Raw genomic sequence first — 15,463 nt, 5'->3', positions numbered from 1 at the left:
AGAGAGCCCACCTAGATCAGGGGAGAGGGAGGCAGCTCTGGAAGATCACCCCCCTCAACTTAAGTAAAGAACCACAAGCTCTCTCTGTGATATCTGGCAGGAGAGCAAGCCCATGGGCCTCTGGCTAATGGAGGGGATGTGACCACCCCTTTCTTCAGACACTCCCAAAACTAAGCAGTGATGAAAGGCCCAGCTGGAATTGGAGCTATCCCAGGATAAGCAAGGCCCTCGGGAGGAAGGTCCAGCCTAGCAGCACTGGGTTTGGACACCTGTTGCAGTTCTCCTGACATCGGGTGTCTCGGGGCACAGCAGTCCAGGCAGTCGACCCTCGGCCTGGTCAGCTTCAACACCTTGGACACCCCGCAGGGGCTAAGGCCTAACCCGGAGCACCCAAATCGGGGAAGGGACGTGATGGGACAGGGGCCGGGCAGCACAGCCGCCCGGCAGGTGCTCCGGTCTTCCCCCCAACCCCAGGGCCAAACTGGCCGATACCTTTGTAGTGGACGCGGAGGTTGCCCTGGGAGAGGCCGATGTAGTTGTACTTGTCCTTGGGGCTCCAGGAGCGCGGCAGCGGCGTCTCATGCTGGTTGACCGCGGGGTACAGGCGCTGAAGGCGCCGGCTCAGCTCCTGCTCCCCCGGGGACTGCAGCCCGCCCCCCGCGCCCCCGCCAGAGGAATCTCCAGCTTGCGGGCTCCCAGCTCCCGGGTCCGCCGTCGCCGCCGCCATCTTGGAGGGAGCTGCTATTGTGTCACTGGGGGCGGGGAGGAGCGAGACCAGATCTCCCCGCTCAGCCAATGGCCCGCGAGCCTACCGAGGCCGCAGGGAAACCGAGTCCAAGTCCTACACCTCTCTTTGGACACTGCCCCGCTTCGCCACATTTCGGACTATATATCCCACAATGCAGAGCTCTCCAGAGGCGGGACAACCAGTGCTCGTAAGGAACTTTGGGAGATGTAGTACAAATTTGCTCAGTCATAAGCCTGTTCAGCGGAGACTTTGGGAAACCAAAAACTACAATTCCCGCTGGCGACGCGGCTCCGGGTCCTCAGTTCACCGCCCGCCCCCATGGCCTCTGTTTATCCCCCCGCCTCAGTTCCGATAGCCAGGGTCAAATCACGGTAGTAACTGACTGAGGGGACCCTGTCCCCGGGTCCGAGGCCACCTTTGCTTATTGGCTTTGCTCCCAGCTTGTGGGCTCTGGCCGAGTGGGCGTGGCACAGACTCAACTCCGCCCCCGCCGCTAGGATGCTGGGGCCTGGTCGCCATAGCGACGGGCTGTACACTACCGCAGCTTCCCGGGCCGGGGGTGCTGGCTGCCCGACTGTCTGAGGGTCATGGCCTCCCCCAAGCCGCGGTGCTCCAGCTTCGCGACTACGTCGAGGTAGGCCTGACCCGACTGAGGGCGGAGAGGAGGGTTTGAGAACTTCCAGAAAGTGAAATGCCTCTGTCCATTGGTCCAGGGCTTCAGCCCCTCAGGATCGGTGGTGCAGAAATGGAATCTGGACTGACTTAGCCCCCTGAGAACATTAGATGCCAGCAAAAAGGCTGCGCACTTTATCATTAGTAAGAGCCAGCTTGCATGTATTGAGCATATATTATGTGCCAACTACTTTATATATGGCACATTTAACCCACAACTCTATGAGGTAGTAATATTTCCGTTTTACGAATGAATAGAAGCCTGGAGAGATCATGTGTTTTACACGTTTATAAGTGGAAGAACTAAAGGGACTCCTGGGGAGCTCCGTGGTTGAGCGTTTGCCTTCCGCTAGGGACGTGATCCCGGAGTTGGGATCAGTCCTACTTTGGGTTCCATGCGGGGAGCCTGCTTCTCCGTCTGTCTAGCTCTCTGCCTTTCTCTGTGTTTCTCTCATGAATAAATAAATAAAATCATTTATTAAAAATGCTAACAAAAAAAAGTGTTATAGCTAGGATTTGAACCCAGCCACGTGAGACTCCTGAACCTAAGCTCTTAGCCACAGAGATAAACTGCCTCTTCACCCATTAGCTTATGGCAAAGATGATTGTCGAATTGCTGTCTATTCAGGTTGCAGTCTCTGGGCACTCCAAAAGATGACAACAAGCTCTATTAGCTCGTAAAGCCACAAGTGTACATACTAAAACAAAAATTTTGGCTAAATATCTTTCCAGCTTTGGGAATTCAGAAGTCTCGGGATGCCTGGGTGGCTCAGCAGTTGGGCACCTGCCTTCGGCCCAGGTGGTGGTCCTGGGATCCAGGATCGTGTCCCACATCAGGCTCCCTGTGAGGAGCCTGCTTCTCCCTCTGCCTGTGTCTCTGCCTCTCTCTCTCTCTGTCTCTCATGAATAAATAAATAAAAGCTTTAAAAAAAAAAAAGAAGTCTCTTAAGTTCAGGGCCTTTGCTTCTGTATCTCAAACATGGGGATGATACAACCAACTTCAAAAATATTGTTGGGAGGGATCCCTGGGTGGCGCAGCGGTTTGGCGCCTGCCTTTGGCCTGGGGCGCGATCCTGGAGACCCTGAATCGAATCCCACTTCGGGCTCCCTGCATGGAGCCTGCTTCTCCCTCTGCCTGTGTCTCTGCCTCTCTCTCTCTCTGTGTATGACTATCATGAATAAATAAATAAAATCTTTAAAAAATATATTGTTGGGAAAATTTAGGCAGAATATGTGAAGCTTTCATCACAGCTCTTGCATATACTAAGCATTCAGTAAGTGTTTAATGAACGTAGTTTCTCCCTTCTTATCACCAATGCAAAAACCTGATCCCACCTAAACTCTAATCCTTCAGGGTCTGTTGCCCCAACAGAGAAAGCCTACAAAATTCAGGAGGCTCAGTAGGTTGAGCATCTGACTCTTGATTTCAGTTCAGGTTATGATCTTGGGGTTGTGGGATTGAACCCTGCATCAGCTCTGTGCTGGGCATAGAGCCTGCTTAAGATTCTCTCTGTCCCTCTCCCCTCCCTCTCTTAAAAAAAAATCAGGAGATTATTTGCCAGTTTAATTATTTTATCTAGAGTTAAAATGAATCTACAAGAACCAGACAGCAGGCTTGAGAGTGTTCTTACTCAGCTCAGGAATGCGCTTGAGTTCACTCAATACCAGGATATACCCCTGTTATACCCAATGCCTGTGATCTGTTATGTAACTTGAGTTTTCCCCACCTTTAAGGTAGAAATATAGGGGAGTACCCAGCTGCTTCAGTCAGTAGGGCATGTGACTCTTGATCTTGGAATATAAGTTTGAACCCCATATTGGGTGTAGATATTACTTAAAAATAAAATCTTAAAAAAAATAAAGTAGAGGGGCACTGGGTATATCTCAGTTGTTTAAGCGTCTGCCTTTGGCTCAGGTCATGATCTCAGAGTCCTGGGATGTCAGGCGCCCTGCTCAGCAGGTTGTCTGTTTCTGCCTCTCTCTTTGCCCTTCCCCCCGGCCATACTCTCTTTCTCTCTATCTCAAATAAATAAATAAAATCTTAAAAAAAAGAAAAAAAGAAAAAGAAAAACAGAAAAAAAGCAAGACTCGTTTCCATTTCCTTATGAGCAAACTAGGCTGTCTGAGAGAGGTTAAATGACCTGCCTAGGGGTTCCTACTGGAACCCCAGATGTCAGCCCCCAGGACCTTCAGCCATTAAGTATAGGATGGGAGCTGACACCCCAGCCCTTGGACCCCAGGCCCTGTGCTTCTTGTTCTATAGCACCTGCCTTGGTATCACACCCCCAGAATATGTCAGAGTCACAAACTTGAAACTCATCTGAACACTGAATGAAAGTATAAGCCCACAGTTTTCTGGGCTCATGGTGAGGCTTTCCTGTCACTGTAGGAATTGGTGAGATTCTCAGCATGAGAAGGTTTCTGGGAATGTAGGAAAATGTTTTGGCCCAGGGCCAGGAGCTTGTTGGCAGCATCTCTGGGAAACTACAGGCAGTGCTGGGAAGACCCAGAGCTTAGCTCTACAGGGAGAAGACACCATGTCCTATAGATCTGGGTGGAGGTGCTGTCCCCACTCAGGGCTCTGTCACTTACCACTGTCTTCCCCTTTTCTGTGCAGAACACACATGCGGCCTTCAGGAGGGATCATAGATGACTCCTTCCTCACAGAAACCAAGAACATCCAGAATCGCAAGCTTTCTCAGAAACGGAAGACACTGGTTAGTGGCAATGTCTTGTTGGAAACCCAGATGTCGGCTCTCAGAACCTATCTGCCTCCCTCTCTGCAACCCCAAAGCACCACCCACCTGAAACATGGTTCCCAGAGTAGTTTCTCTGCAGCTGGGGGAGTGTGGCTCACAGAGGCCAGGCCCATCAGGCTCTGAGGTAGGGGTGTGCACACTTGCTGCACCTCATCTGAAAAGCCCTTCCAGATCTCTCATGGTAGAGAAAGACTCAGCTGCTGTCCATGGACACCCTTCCCCTGTAGCTCAGCATTCTGGATTAGACCTTTTTTCATTCAGCCTGCCATATGGCAGGCATTGTGCTAGGTGCTGGGATGGTCATAACAGACTTGCCAAGGTCCCTCAGGGCTGTGACTATCATTTTTTTCTGTATGGCCCAGGTACTTGAGTGATGGGCATATGTTAAGAGCTCCATAATGCTATATAGGTAAGTATGTGAAGGCAGGATTAAAGAGATGTTCGCCCCTCATGTTGCTGACTCTGGGTTGGAAATAGAGACTCAACTGGCCTCAGGAAATGTCCTTCCTCCATTCCTGTTCTTTTAAGTTTTTACATAAAAATGAATGCTGTCTCTATCTTGGGGTACCTGGCTGGCTCAGTGGTAGAGCATGTGACTCGATCTCTGGGTGGTGAGTTCAAGCCCCAGGTTGGGAATAGAGCTTACTTTTAAAAAAGGAATGCTGTCTCATTAGGTACTTTGGGGCTTTAGTTGATATGATCATAGGATTGTAATTAATTAGCAAACAGCCACTATCAGAATCAAATGAAAAAACACATTTATTAAAAATTTTTTTGAAAAAACACAGTTTGGCAAACATAACTCCAGGAACACCTGGGTGACTTAGTGGTTGCGTCTGCCTTTGGCTCAGGTGATGATCCTGGGGTCCTGGGATCAAGTCCCACAACAGGCTCTCCGCAGGGAGTCTGCTTCTCCCTCTGCCTATGTCTCTGTGTCTCTCATGAAAAAATAAAATACTTAAAAAACAAACACACACACACAAAAAAACATAACTCTAAGTCACAGTGGAGCTGTGTAGTATTATAGGCTGTGTAGTGATTTAAAAAAAATTTTTTTTATGATAGTCACACACAGAGAGAGAGAGAGAGAGAGAGAGAGAGAGAGAGGCAGAGACACAGGCAGAGGGAGAAGCAGGCTCCACGCACCGGGAGCCCGACGTGGGATTCAATCCCGGGTCTCCAGGATCGCGCCCTGGGCCAAAGGCAGGCGCCAAACCACTGCGCCACCCAGGGATCCCCTGTAGTGATTTTTTACAAAGATTTTATTTATTTATTTATTCATGAGAGAGAGAGAAAGAGAGGCAGAGACGCAAGCAGAGGGAGAAGCAGGCTCCATGCGGTGAACCCGACGCGGGACTCGATCCTGGGTCTCCAGGTCATATCTTGGGCTGAAGGCGGCACTAAACCGCTGAGCCACGCGGGCTGCCCTGTAGTGATTTTCTTAGTGTGTCTGGAATAGGTAATTTGGGGACTCGAGAGAGGGAAGAGGGGTCAGTGTGGACTGCTCACGGAGATGAAGCGCAGCCACAGCCCCAGAAGACCGGATGATTTGGGGCACACGCCCCCCACACCGCCTAGCTGCCTCCCAACGCAGCTCAGCTGGGGCCAGGCTCCTTCGCGCAGCGGCAGCACCGCCCTCCCTAGCCACCAGGGGGCACTGTTTCCCCCCCACGCCGCCATCCGCCCAGCGCGGCGGCCGCCCTTCCCGCTCTCCCCTGCAGGGGGAAGCCGAGAGCTCGGAGCGCCCCGGAGCCCTCTTGCCCCCCATCCATGGCCGGAGGCCCCTGGTAATGACCAACACCCAGAATTCTGCCGCATTTGCCCAGGAATCAGTGTAGGGTGACCACGTTTTTTTCTCCACGGAAACGGCAGAGAAAACACAAGGACTGAACTTTTGAAAGTCTGAAAAACTTATTAATTCACTAGGGTCAGGTGCTTGTTTGACAGCTTCTCAGATGTCTTTCAGGGTTACTTGACACGTTTATAAAAATCACATACCCGCCCCCAAAAAAGCACATTAATTTTGACAAATTTCAAAAACATTTTTGTCTGGCTTTGATTTTTAATACTTTGACTTTTCTTGTATTTCCAGTTTGTCTATTTATACTCCTATTTAGTCTTTTTTCTATTTAAAAATGTTGATAATTTTGTGGGTTTGTTTGTTTGTTTTTAATTTGGGAGAGACAGCACAAGTGGGGAGAGGAGCAGAGAAAGGGGGAGGGTCAGGTGAGTGCGTTGAGCGTGGAGCCTGGTGCGGGGCTGGGGGCTGGGAGCTTGGGGCTTGGGCTTGGGGCTTGGGGCTTGGGGCTGGGTGCCACCACTCTGAGATCATGACCTAAGATGAAATCAAGAGTCTGGCGCTTTACTGCCTCAGCCACTCACACTCCCCGATAGTTCTTTTCAAACAGAAAGAAAGCTTAAGGTTTTCTTTCCTAACAGCATAAGTATTTTAAGCAATTAAAATAAATACCAGGGCACCTGGCAGGCTCAGTCGGTAGGGCATATGACTCTTCATCTCGGGTCTTGGGTTGAAGCCCCACATTCAGGATAGAGATTACTTAAAAAAATAAAGGGCTGCCTGGGTGGCTCAGTCCATTAAGCATCTGATTCTTTTTTTTTTAATTTTTATTTATTTATGATAGTCACAGAGAGAGAGAGAGAGAGGCAGAGACAGAGGCAGAGGGAGAAGCAGGCTCCATGCACCGGGAGCCCGACGTGGGATTCGATCCCGGGTCTCCAGGATCGCGCCCTGGGCCAAAGGCAGGCGCCAAACCGCTGCGCCACCCAGGGATCCCCAAGCATCTGATTCTTAAAAAAAAAAAAAAAATCTTTTAAAAAATATCTTATTTATTTATTCATGGGAGAAGCAGAGAGACATAGGCAAAGGGAGAAGCAGGCTCCCTGTGGAGAGCCTCATGTGGGACTCAGGACTCAATCCCAGGACCAATCCCAGGACCCCAGGATAGCAATCTGAGCCAAAGGCAGATGCTCAACCCCTGAGCCACCAGGTGTCCAAGCATCGGACTCTTGATCTTAAAATTAAAAAATAAAAAACAGGGCAGCCCCAGTGGCTTAGCAGTTTAGAGCCGCCATCAGCCTGGGGTGTGATCCTGGAGACCCGGGATCAGGTCCCACATTGGGCTCCCTGCATGGAGCCTGCTTCTCCCTCTGCCTGTGTCTCTACCTCTCTCTCTGTGTGTCTCTCATGAATAAATAAATAAAATCTTTAAATAAATAAATAAATAAATAATAAAAAACAATAATTAAAAAAAAATTTTAGGGATTCCTGGGTGGCTCAGCGGTTGAGCCTCTGCCTTTGGACCAGGGAGTAAACCTGGAGTCTCAGGATCAAGTCTTGCATTGGGCTCTCTGCATGGAGCCTGCTTCTCCCTCTGCCTGTGTGTCTCTGCCTCTCTCTGTGCCTCTCATGAACGAATACATAAAATCTTTTTAAAATTTTGTTTTAATTAAAAAAAAGTATTTTGTGAGTGCTGCTCTGACCATGTCCCAAACATTATGAACTGTAATTTTAACATTCTTTTTTTTATTTTTTTATTTTATTTTTATTTTATTTTTTTTATTTTATGATAGTCACAGAGAGAGAGGGAGAGAGGCAGAGACATAGGCAGAGGGAGAAGCAGGCTCCATGCACTGGGAGCCTGATGTGGGATTCGATCCTGGGTCTCCAGGATCGCGCCCTGGGCCAAAGGCAGGCGCCAAACCGCTGCGCCACCCAGGGATCCCCATTCTTTTTTTTTTTAAAGATTTTATTTATTCATGGGAGACACACACAGAGAGAGGCAGAGATATAGGCAGAGAGAAGCAGGCTCCATGCAGGGAGCCCAATATGGGACTCGATCCCGGGATGCCAGGACCATGCTCTGGGCCGAAGGCAGGCACTAAACCGCTGAACCATCCAGGGATCCCCTTAACATTCTTTGAACTTAACAACCCTGATATCAAGAGTCCCATCCTTCTCTGACTGAGCCAGCCAGACGCTCCCAACATTATTTTTATAACATGTTGTATTCTAAGAAGTTAATGGGTCAAGAAAAAAGGAATTTATTCTTAAACGTCTACATAGTTAAGGGCCACAGAGGGGGTTCTAATATTGGATTCAACATTGAATTCTAATTCAATGTTCTTTTCTTTTCTTTCTTTATTAAAAATTTTACTTTGAAGTAATCTCCACACCCAACATGAGGCTTGAACTCACAGGGCCGAGAAGGAGAGTTGTACATTCCACCGACAGCCAGCCAGGTGGCCTCAATTTTCTTTTAAATTGGAAAGTAATTGGGACACCTGGGTGGCTCAGCAGTTGAATGTCTGCCTTTGGCTCAGGGTGTGATCTCAGATTCCCCAGTTTGAGTCCCACAAACAGTACAGCGGGGCTGGTACAGATTGGTACTCACATCTGTTTTCATAGTACAGATATGCAATACTCACTGACATACCTCCAGAAGAGAAGAACAGCTCACCTTTACTGAGTTCCAAGAAGGTGCCTGAGTCTGTGTAAACCGACTTCATGTTTTCTCACTGCATCCTCACATCAATACAGTGCAGTGGGAACTAAAACCATCCCCATTTTATGAATGTAGGAATGTAGAGACTGCTAAGCCTGTGGTCACACAGCCAAGAAGGGGTATCTGGCTTTTTAACCTAAACTCTCTCTACCTCTAGTGCCCATAATCTTAATTATGAACCATATTAAGAATTCATAATTCTGGGCAGCCCCGGTGGCACAGCGGTTTAGTGCCGCCTGCAGCCTAGGGCGTGATCCTGGAGACCCTGGGTCGAGTCCCACGTCGGGCTCTCTGCATGGAGCCTGCTTCTCCCTCTGCCTGTCTCTCTCTGTCTCTATGAATAAATAAATAAATACATCTTAAAAAAAAAAGAATTCATAATTCTGTGAATTGTGGGGGAGGGGAGCCTGGCTGGCTCAGTTGGTGGAGTGTCAGGCTCTTGGTTTTGGCTCAGGTCATGATCTTGGGATTGTGGGATTGAGCCATGCATGGGCTCCATGCTCTAGTGGGGGTCTGTCCAAAATTTTCTCCCTGTGCTCCCCCCAATGCTGTGCATGCATGCTGTCTCCATCTCTCTCTCAAATTAAAAAAAAATAAAATGTAGAGGGAGGAGGATGGGGACGAGCATCAGGAAAGGGATCCGTGTTGCCATGGTAACCCCACCTGTCTCTTCCTGCAGTCCTGTCAGTTCTCCATTGGTGGCCAACTGTCCCCATGGCCCACACACACCAGTGGTCAGACCATTCTACAAAATCGAAAGCCCTGTTCATATGATTACCGGAAGCGAGCAGGGTAAGCTGGGGTCAGCCCCATGGTGCATGGGCCGGTACAGACCCAGCATTGGACCCAGAGACAGCACAGGGGCATGTGCTGGCCCAGACTAATGATGCAAGAGGCCACGGAGTACCCATCCCTCTCATTCCCCCATCCCATGCAGTAGCTGGCAACAGCATCCTCTGGGCACTACTAAGCCGAGGTACCTGGAGCAGCTGGAGAACTACCTACGCAAGGAGCTCCTCCTGCTGGACCTGAGCACAGATTCTACCCAGGAGCTGAGGCTACAGGTCAGAGCCACAGAATAACTGTGGGTGGGGTGGGGGTGGAGGGGAGTGGGTGGGAAGACAGGTGGGAAGAACCCTTACTCACTAGGACTGAGCACTTCAGACTTCAGGAGAAACCAGTCACTCCCAGCTCTTTTGGGTCCCCATTCCTGGTAAGGGAAACATGTTCTATAAAAAAGTCAGTGAGCAGGCAAAGCTGCAAGTATTAAACCAAAACTCTCCCTAGGTCTGAGTTTCCACATCTGAGTCAGGTAGTAGACTGGATGCCATCTCCAGTCCCTTCAGCTCTGTGATCTTCAGTGCCTAGCATGGGTTGTTAGACATCAACCAATGGCCTGAAATCCTGGCCACTGAGCAAGAAGCAGTAAATACAGTATTTACCAGCTCAGGGATGACAGACCCAAGCTCGAGGAACTTGGCCCAGACACATAGGAAAATCTAGATGTAGATCAGATTCTAGCACATTTAAAGGAGAGAATCACCAAATCCCTGCTCAAACAAGAATGATGACAGGGAATCCCTCACTTCTGACTTAATCACTGACAGAAGCATTTGCTGAGCATCACCTGTGTGTCAGGCCCTGAATGGGACCTTGAATACAATCTCACAAGCTAAAGGTACCTCATCATCAACAAGGAAGCAGAACTTCAGAGAAGGCATGCATTTATGAAATGGTGGGGCTGGGATATGAAGTCAGGGCTGATTCCAGAACCTATTCTAATTCCAGGACATAATGCTGCCTCCAAGAACTTCTGTGTCCAAATGGGACAGGAAATCATAACTCTCCTTGGTCAGAATACAAGGCTAGAGCCTCTGATCTCCTCCTGTTCCCCCAGGTCTGTGAGATAGCAAGGGGGTGCTGGTGAGAGGCCAAATGAAACAGTGCTTGGAGAAGGCTAGCAGCCTGGAGAGCCAGCGTGGAATGGCCCCAATCCAGGTCATCTTCCAGGCTTCAGAGATAGTACCAGGAGAGACCTCCAGAGAAGAGTTGAGAGGGACAGAGCTGCCCCTCAGCTTCCTGGCATTGAGAGACCCAGGTAGTGCCCAGGCATTTATTTGAATGTGGGTCACCTGGCAGCTTCATGCTATAATACTTCTAAGCTTAAGAGTGGCAGCTATAGGCCAGGAGGTGACAGGTCCCCTTTTCTTGCCAGCCTTACAGAGAAATCTTTGAGTTCTTCATAGAGGACTTTAAAACGTACAAGCCATTGCTATCCTCCATCAAGAATGCATATGAGGTGATGCTGGGTAAGACTGGATCCAGTTTGGAAGGCGTGGAGAGGATCCTACTCTGACCTTCTGGGGCTGTGCAGAAGTACTGGGGCAGCTGCTAACTGGGCCTTGAGGTCACCAAGCCTTGCTCAGCTTTTTCTTACACTGTCGTGTGTGATAGAGAACCTGACTACCTACCTCTAGTCTTTGGCAAGCATGGTAAGACAGTATCTGTAGGAAAGAGAGCAACTTCACTATTGAGAACAAAGCCTAAGAGGGAGTGAGTACCTCTGGGAAGTGATGAGCCTCCCCAACCAGGCTCAGGAGTGCTGGGCATGGCACAACTGTAGGACTAAAAGCTATAGGGAGAAAGGGCATAGATGAAACCCCAGTACTCATCCAGACTCTGTCTCTGGTTTGTTTGTTTGTTTGTTTGTTTGTTTGTTTGCTTAAAATATTTTATTTATTTGAGAGATAGAGCAAGAGCACAAGTGAGGTGAGGAGCAGAGGGAGAAGCAGACTCCCTGCTGAGCAGGGACCCTCCCCTCCCCCAGCATGAGACTCAATCTCAGTACTCTCGGATCATGACCCAAGCTGAAGGCAGACAATCAATGGACGAAGCCACCTAGGCACTGCTGTCTCTGGTATAAAATAAAATGCAGGAAGGCCTTAAGCAGGGGCCATGTTTTGAACAGGCATGCATAGACATGGAGTTTGCAAGGGACATGGCCACTCGCTGTGACCTTAGGATCAGTGTCTCTTGGCTGTTTGTTCTCTGTGGTCCCAAAGGGACTCTCCTACCTGTCCCTGCTTAGCTCACCAGAGGGAGAAGATTCGGGCTCTGGAGCCCCTGAAGGCCAAGCTTGTCACTGTGAATGAGGACTGCAACGAGAGGATCTTGGCCATGAGGGCTGAGGAGAGATATGAAATCACCATGCTGAAGAAAGAGAAGATGAATTTACTAAAACTCATTGACAAAAAGAATGAGGAGAAGATCTCATTGCAGAGTGAGGTGAATGGGAGTAGTATGGTAACCAACTCCCTAAATTCCTGCTACTCCCACCCTAGGGGTGATCTGAGGCCTTGGGCACTGAGGTGACTCCCTAACTCTCTACCCTTCTACCTGGAATGATATCCTGAGCCACCACCTCCCCGCAGAGGCTACCTCCACACCCTGTCCCTTCCTTCTTGGCTTAGCACTGGCTCCATGTGGCCCCAAATGCCAGAAGTCCTGCTTCTTGGCTGCCAAATTTTCTCCACAGGAGGAAGCGTTGATACTTTGCTGGATTCTCAGGAATGGTCTGTCTCCTTCCTCCACTTTTCCTGTTCCCAGACCCTGATGGGGCCACTCAGCACCCATCCCAACCCCTTTGATGGCTAGTTATATACAGCCCCTGGCCACACAGCCACCTTCCCAACAGGTATCCAAACTGAGAAAGAATTTGGCTGAGGAGTACTTGCGCTACCTCACGGAGCGAGATGCCCGTAAGATCCTCATTGCAGACCTGAATGAGCTACGGTACCAGAGGGAGGACATGTCACTAGCCCAGTCCCCAGGTAAGCCGGAGGGGGGTTTCTCTATGTGGAGGAGGTGCGGAACTCTCCTAATGTCTGTTCATTCCATGCCTATTCACAAAGCAGGGATGCTCCTGCTGCCGCCTGGGTCTATGGATCTTTTGAGCTGGGCTGAGAATCATAGACTCATCATTTAAGTAGGAAACAATTGTTGGCTGCTGAGGCAGCCTAGACTCCCTGGGAGCAGGACAGGCCTGGTACTCCATGTCCTGGGTTCTCTATTTAAGCCCGAACTTCTGAGCTGTTAGTGCTGTGGGAAAGACCTAGGGCTTCCCAATCAGGGAGAAAAGGACCTGGGACCAGGCCCTGACGGACACTCTAAAATTGCCCTGGGCTACAGATCCTAGAGGCAGAGTGTTGCAAGTTGGCGGGTACCCTGGCAGGCATCTGGGGGGAGGACCCCGTGAAGTTAACACTGGCTCTGAAGATGACCCGGCAAGACCTGACCCGCACACAGATGGAACTCAATACCATGAAGGCCAACTTTGGAGATGTGGTACCCAGGAGGGATTTTGAAATGCAGGAGAAGACCAACAAGGATCTGCAGGAGCAGGTACTGGTACTGATGAACAGGCAGGGCAGGCAGGTTCGGGCAACATCACACAGGTGGGCAGCAAGGATTAGTCACCTTGTCCACAGCTGGACAGCCTGAGAGATGACTATGAAGAGGTCTGCAAGGAGCATGAGATACTGCTGCAGTTGCACATGACCACACTGAAGGAGCGGGATCAGTTTCATTCTGAGCTCCAGGAGATCCAGCGCACCTCTACGCCGCGGCCTGACTGGAGCAAGTGTGAAGGTAATGATGGTCATTGTACTCCCAGGGACTGCTCAAGGATGTGGTTTGGATTCCAGCACCCTCTCTCCACCTGCAGATGTGGTAGCTGGGGGCCCAGATCGCTGGCAAATGCTGGCTGAGGGCAAGAACAGCGACCAGCTGGTGGATGTGCTCCTGGAAGAGATTGGCGAGGGGCTGCTTCGGGAGAAAGATTTCTTTCCTGGTCTGGTAGGGGTCCCTGGGCTCTGGAGGCTTGGGGCCAGAGTTAGAACAGCCAGGCCTTGTGCTAATAAGACTTGAGGTTTTGGAGGAACCCTCTGGGGCTCTGCCCGGCCCAGAGATGAGCGGACACTCTACTTTCCAGGGTTATGGGGAAGCCATCCCCTCTTTCCTTCGATTTGATGGCATTGTGGAGAATAAGAAGCCAACCAAGAAGGATGTGGTAAACCTCCTCAAGGATGCCTGGAAGCAACGTCTTGTTGAGGAGCAGGTTAGACCTCATGGGCCATTTTGGGTTGGTGTGGCCTCCAGAGTCCTCCAGGGGGTTCTGTTGAGGTACTAGGGAGAAGGGCCAATCCATCATGCGGCAGGCTTCCCAAACAGTCATCTCCACTCTGCAGAAAGAGAAATTCCCAGATTTCTTCTTCAATTTCCTGGAGCATCGCTTTGGACCTGGTGAAGCCATGGCCTGGGCTTACACCATTTTTGAAAATATCAAGCTATTCCGCTCTAATGAGGTCATGAGTCAGTTTTATGCAGTCTTGATGGGAAAGGTAAGGTTGGGTCTGGCTCTCCATCTTTTGTCCCCAGCATAAGCCAGCTCTATCCCTACTACTCCAGGAAGCACCAAGTTATCCAATGCTTCCTTTCCTGTAGAGGAGTGAGAATGTATACATCAAGCAGAAGGAGACAGTGGCACAGTTGCTGAAGGAGATGACGAATGCTGACAGTCAGAATGAAGGGCTGATAACCATGGAGCATTTAAGGTGAGGGGCTGGTCCAGCCATCCCAAACTCCTGTCCAACATTTCCTCTGGCCAGGCTCCCTGATACGCAGGGGTAAGGGGAGCTTGGTAGGAAGGGCTCACAGCCTCAACACTTATCCTTTCTGAGCACTAGTGGGGCTGGCAGAGGGATACAGGAAGATGCATGAGCAGGCCACAGCTAGGCCTGTTGGCCCTTGTATCTCCCCACAGCACTGTCCTCAAGAGCACCTTCCCCTTCAAGAAGGAAGAGAAAATTCAGGAGTTGATGGAGGCAGGAGGCTGGCATCCCAACAGCAGCAATGCAGACTTGCTCAACTACCGCTCATTATTTACAGAGGTGGGGGGTGGGGGCGGCGGGGGGTTGTCCAGGAACTTGCCCAGCCCTGCTCTAGCCTCTGCTGGACCCCAAACGTGTTTTCACCTTGCCTTGTGGCCCCTCCTAGGATGAAGAAGGCCAGAGTACGCCCTTTGTGCAAAAGCTGTGGGAACAGTATGTAGACGAAAAGGATGAGTACTTACAGGAGCTAAAGCAGGAGCTGGGCATGGAACTGTGAGTAACTCCCTTTGGCCCACTTAGCCATAGGCAAATCTCGATGCCACAGGGTGGCATCTCAAGGCCTTGTGTCTCCTTGTGCACTGAGCTTGCTGCTGGGCACTATATACTGCTCAAGCTCAGCAGGTGGCACCTTGGGGTCTGGAGTGCAGAAAGGAGGGATCAAGGCCTATCTTTCTTTCTTTGTTGGGTAGCCATAATGAGGTAACCCTACCTCAGATACGTGAAGCCCTGATAAGCATTGATCCCAGCCTGGAAAAGCAGACCCTAAATAGCTACTTGATCCAGGCCTTCCAGCTCCCCATGAAAGAACTGCCTGAGGAGGGTGAAGAGAAGGAAGAAAGCATTGTGGTACAGCTCAAGATTGCCCTGCAACGGCTTCAGATGATTGACATCAGGCGCATGGGGTCTCGAGAGCCAGAGCCTGCAAGCTAGGGACACTGTGGGCTGCCTGAGTGTTCCAGTGCTGCTAACCTCTACTTTTAGTATAAAATTATTTGACTGAACCTATTCTCCAGGTTATCCTGGGAATTGAGGGGAGGGAGAGGGTTGGTCCTGGCCTGGCTGGCCCCAGGATATACACCAAAACACGGCACA

The 15,463-nt window shown here is 50.2% G+C and overlaps 2 protein-coding genes across 6 annotated transcripts in view; one reads left to right on the top strand and one right to left on the bottom strand.

Moving 5' to 3' along the window:
- Positions 1-756, bottom strand: part of RANBP10 (RAN binding protein 10) — a 71,940-nt gene extending 71,184 nt beyond the window's left edge. The window contains exon 1 of the mRNA XM_026011519.2: positions 493-756. Within this exon, the coding sequence (XP_025867304.1) occupies positions 493-727 (235 nt within the window). The 5' untranslated portion in view covers positions 728-756. The remainder of the gene's footprint in view (positions 1-492) is intronic.
- Positions 757-1,068: 312 nt separating this feature from the next.
- Positions 1,069-15,461, top strand: TSNAXIP1 (translin associated factor X interacting protein 1). Of its 5 annotated transcripts, XM_026011520.2 has the most exons (16): positions 1,093-1,382; positions 4,038-4,137; positions 9,382-9,494; positions 9,640-9,766; positions 10,918-11,011; positions 11,791-11,987; positions 12,397-12,532; positions 12,934-13,103; positions 13,190-13,349; positions 13,426-13,556; positions 13,693-13,818; positions 13,949-14,101; positions 14,205-14,314; positions 14,524-14,650; positions 14,757-14,863; positions 15,061-15,461. In XM_026011520.2, the coding sequence occupies exons 1-16, from the start codon at positions 1,336-1,338 to the stop codon at positions 15,299-15,301; spliced, it is 2,139 nt and encodes a 712-aa protein (XP_025867305.1). In that variant the 5' UTR covers positions 1,093-1,335; the 3' UTR covers positions 15,302-15,461. The 5 variants fall into 5 exon arrangements, with proteins under 5 accessions (XP_072587769.1, XP_025867305.1, XP_072587768.1 ...); XM_072731668.1 differs by lacking the exon at positions 10,918-11,011 and having other exon boundaries at positions 1,069-1,382; XM_072731667.1 differs by lacking the exon at positions 9,382-9,494 and having other exon boundaries at positions 1,102-1,382.
- Positions 15,462-15,463: the final 2 nt, after the last annotated feature.

This window comes from Vulpes vulpes, chromosome 12 (genome assembly GCF_048418805.1).
Source record: "Vulpes vulpes isolate BD-2025 chromosome 12, VulVul3, whole genome shotgun sequence".
In the NCBI taxonomy this organism is placed as follows: domain Eukaryota; kingdom Metazoa; phylum Chordata; class Mammalia; order Carnivora; family Canidae; genus Vulpes; species Vulpes vulpes.
Note: the sequence above shows the minus strand (reverse complement) of the source record. Positions and strands in the feature narration are given on the sequence as shown.

What these genes read in the sequence shown, in the direction of transcription:
- TSNAXIP1 (XM_026011520.2), top strand. Translation starts at nt 1,336, where the DNA reads ATGGCCTCCCCCAAGCCGCGGTGCTCCAGCTTCGCGACTACGTCGAG. An exon ending in CCCAGGAGCTGAGGCTACAG is followed by an intron (nt 9,767 to 10,917) that starts GTCAGAGCCACA and finishes TTTTCTTGCCAG; the next exon opens with CCTTACAGAGAAATCTTTGA. An exon ending in ATGCAGTCTTGATGGGAAAG is followed by an intron (nt 14,102 to 14,204) that starts GTAAGGTTGGGT and finishes CCTTTCCTGTAG; the next exon opens with AGGAGTGAGAATGTATACAT.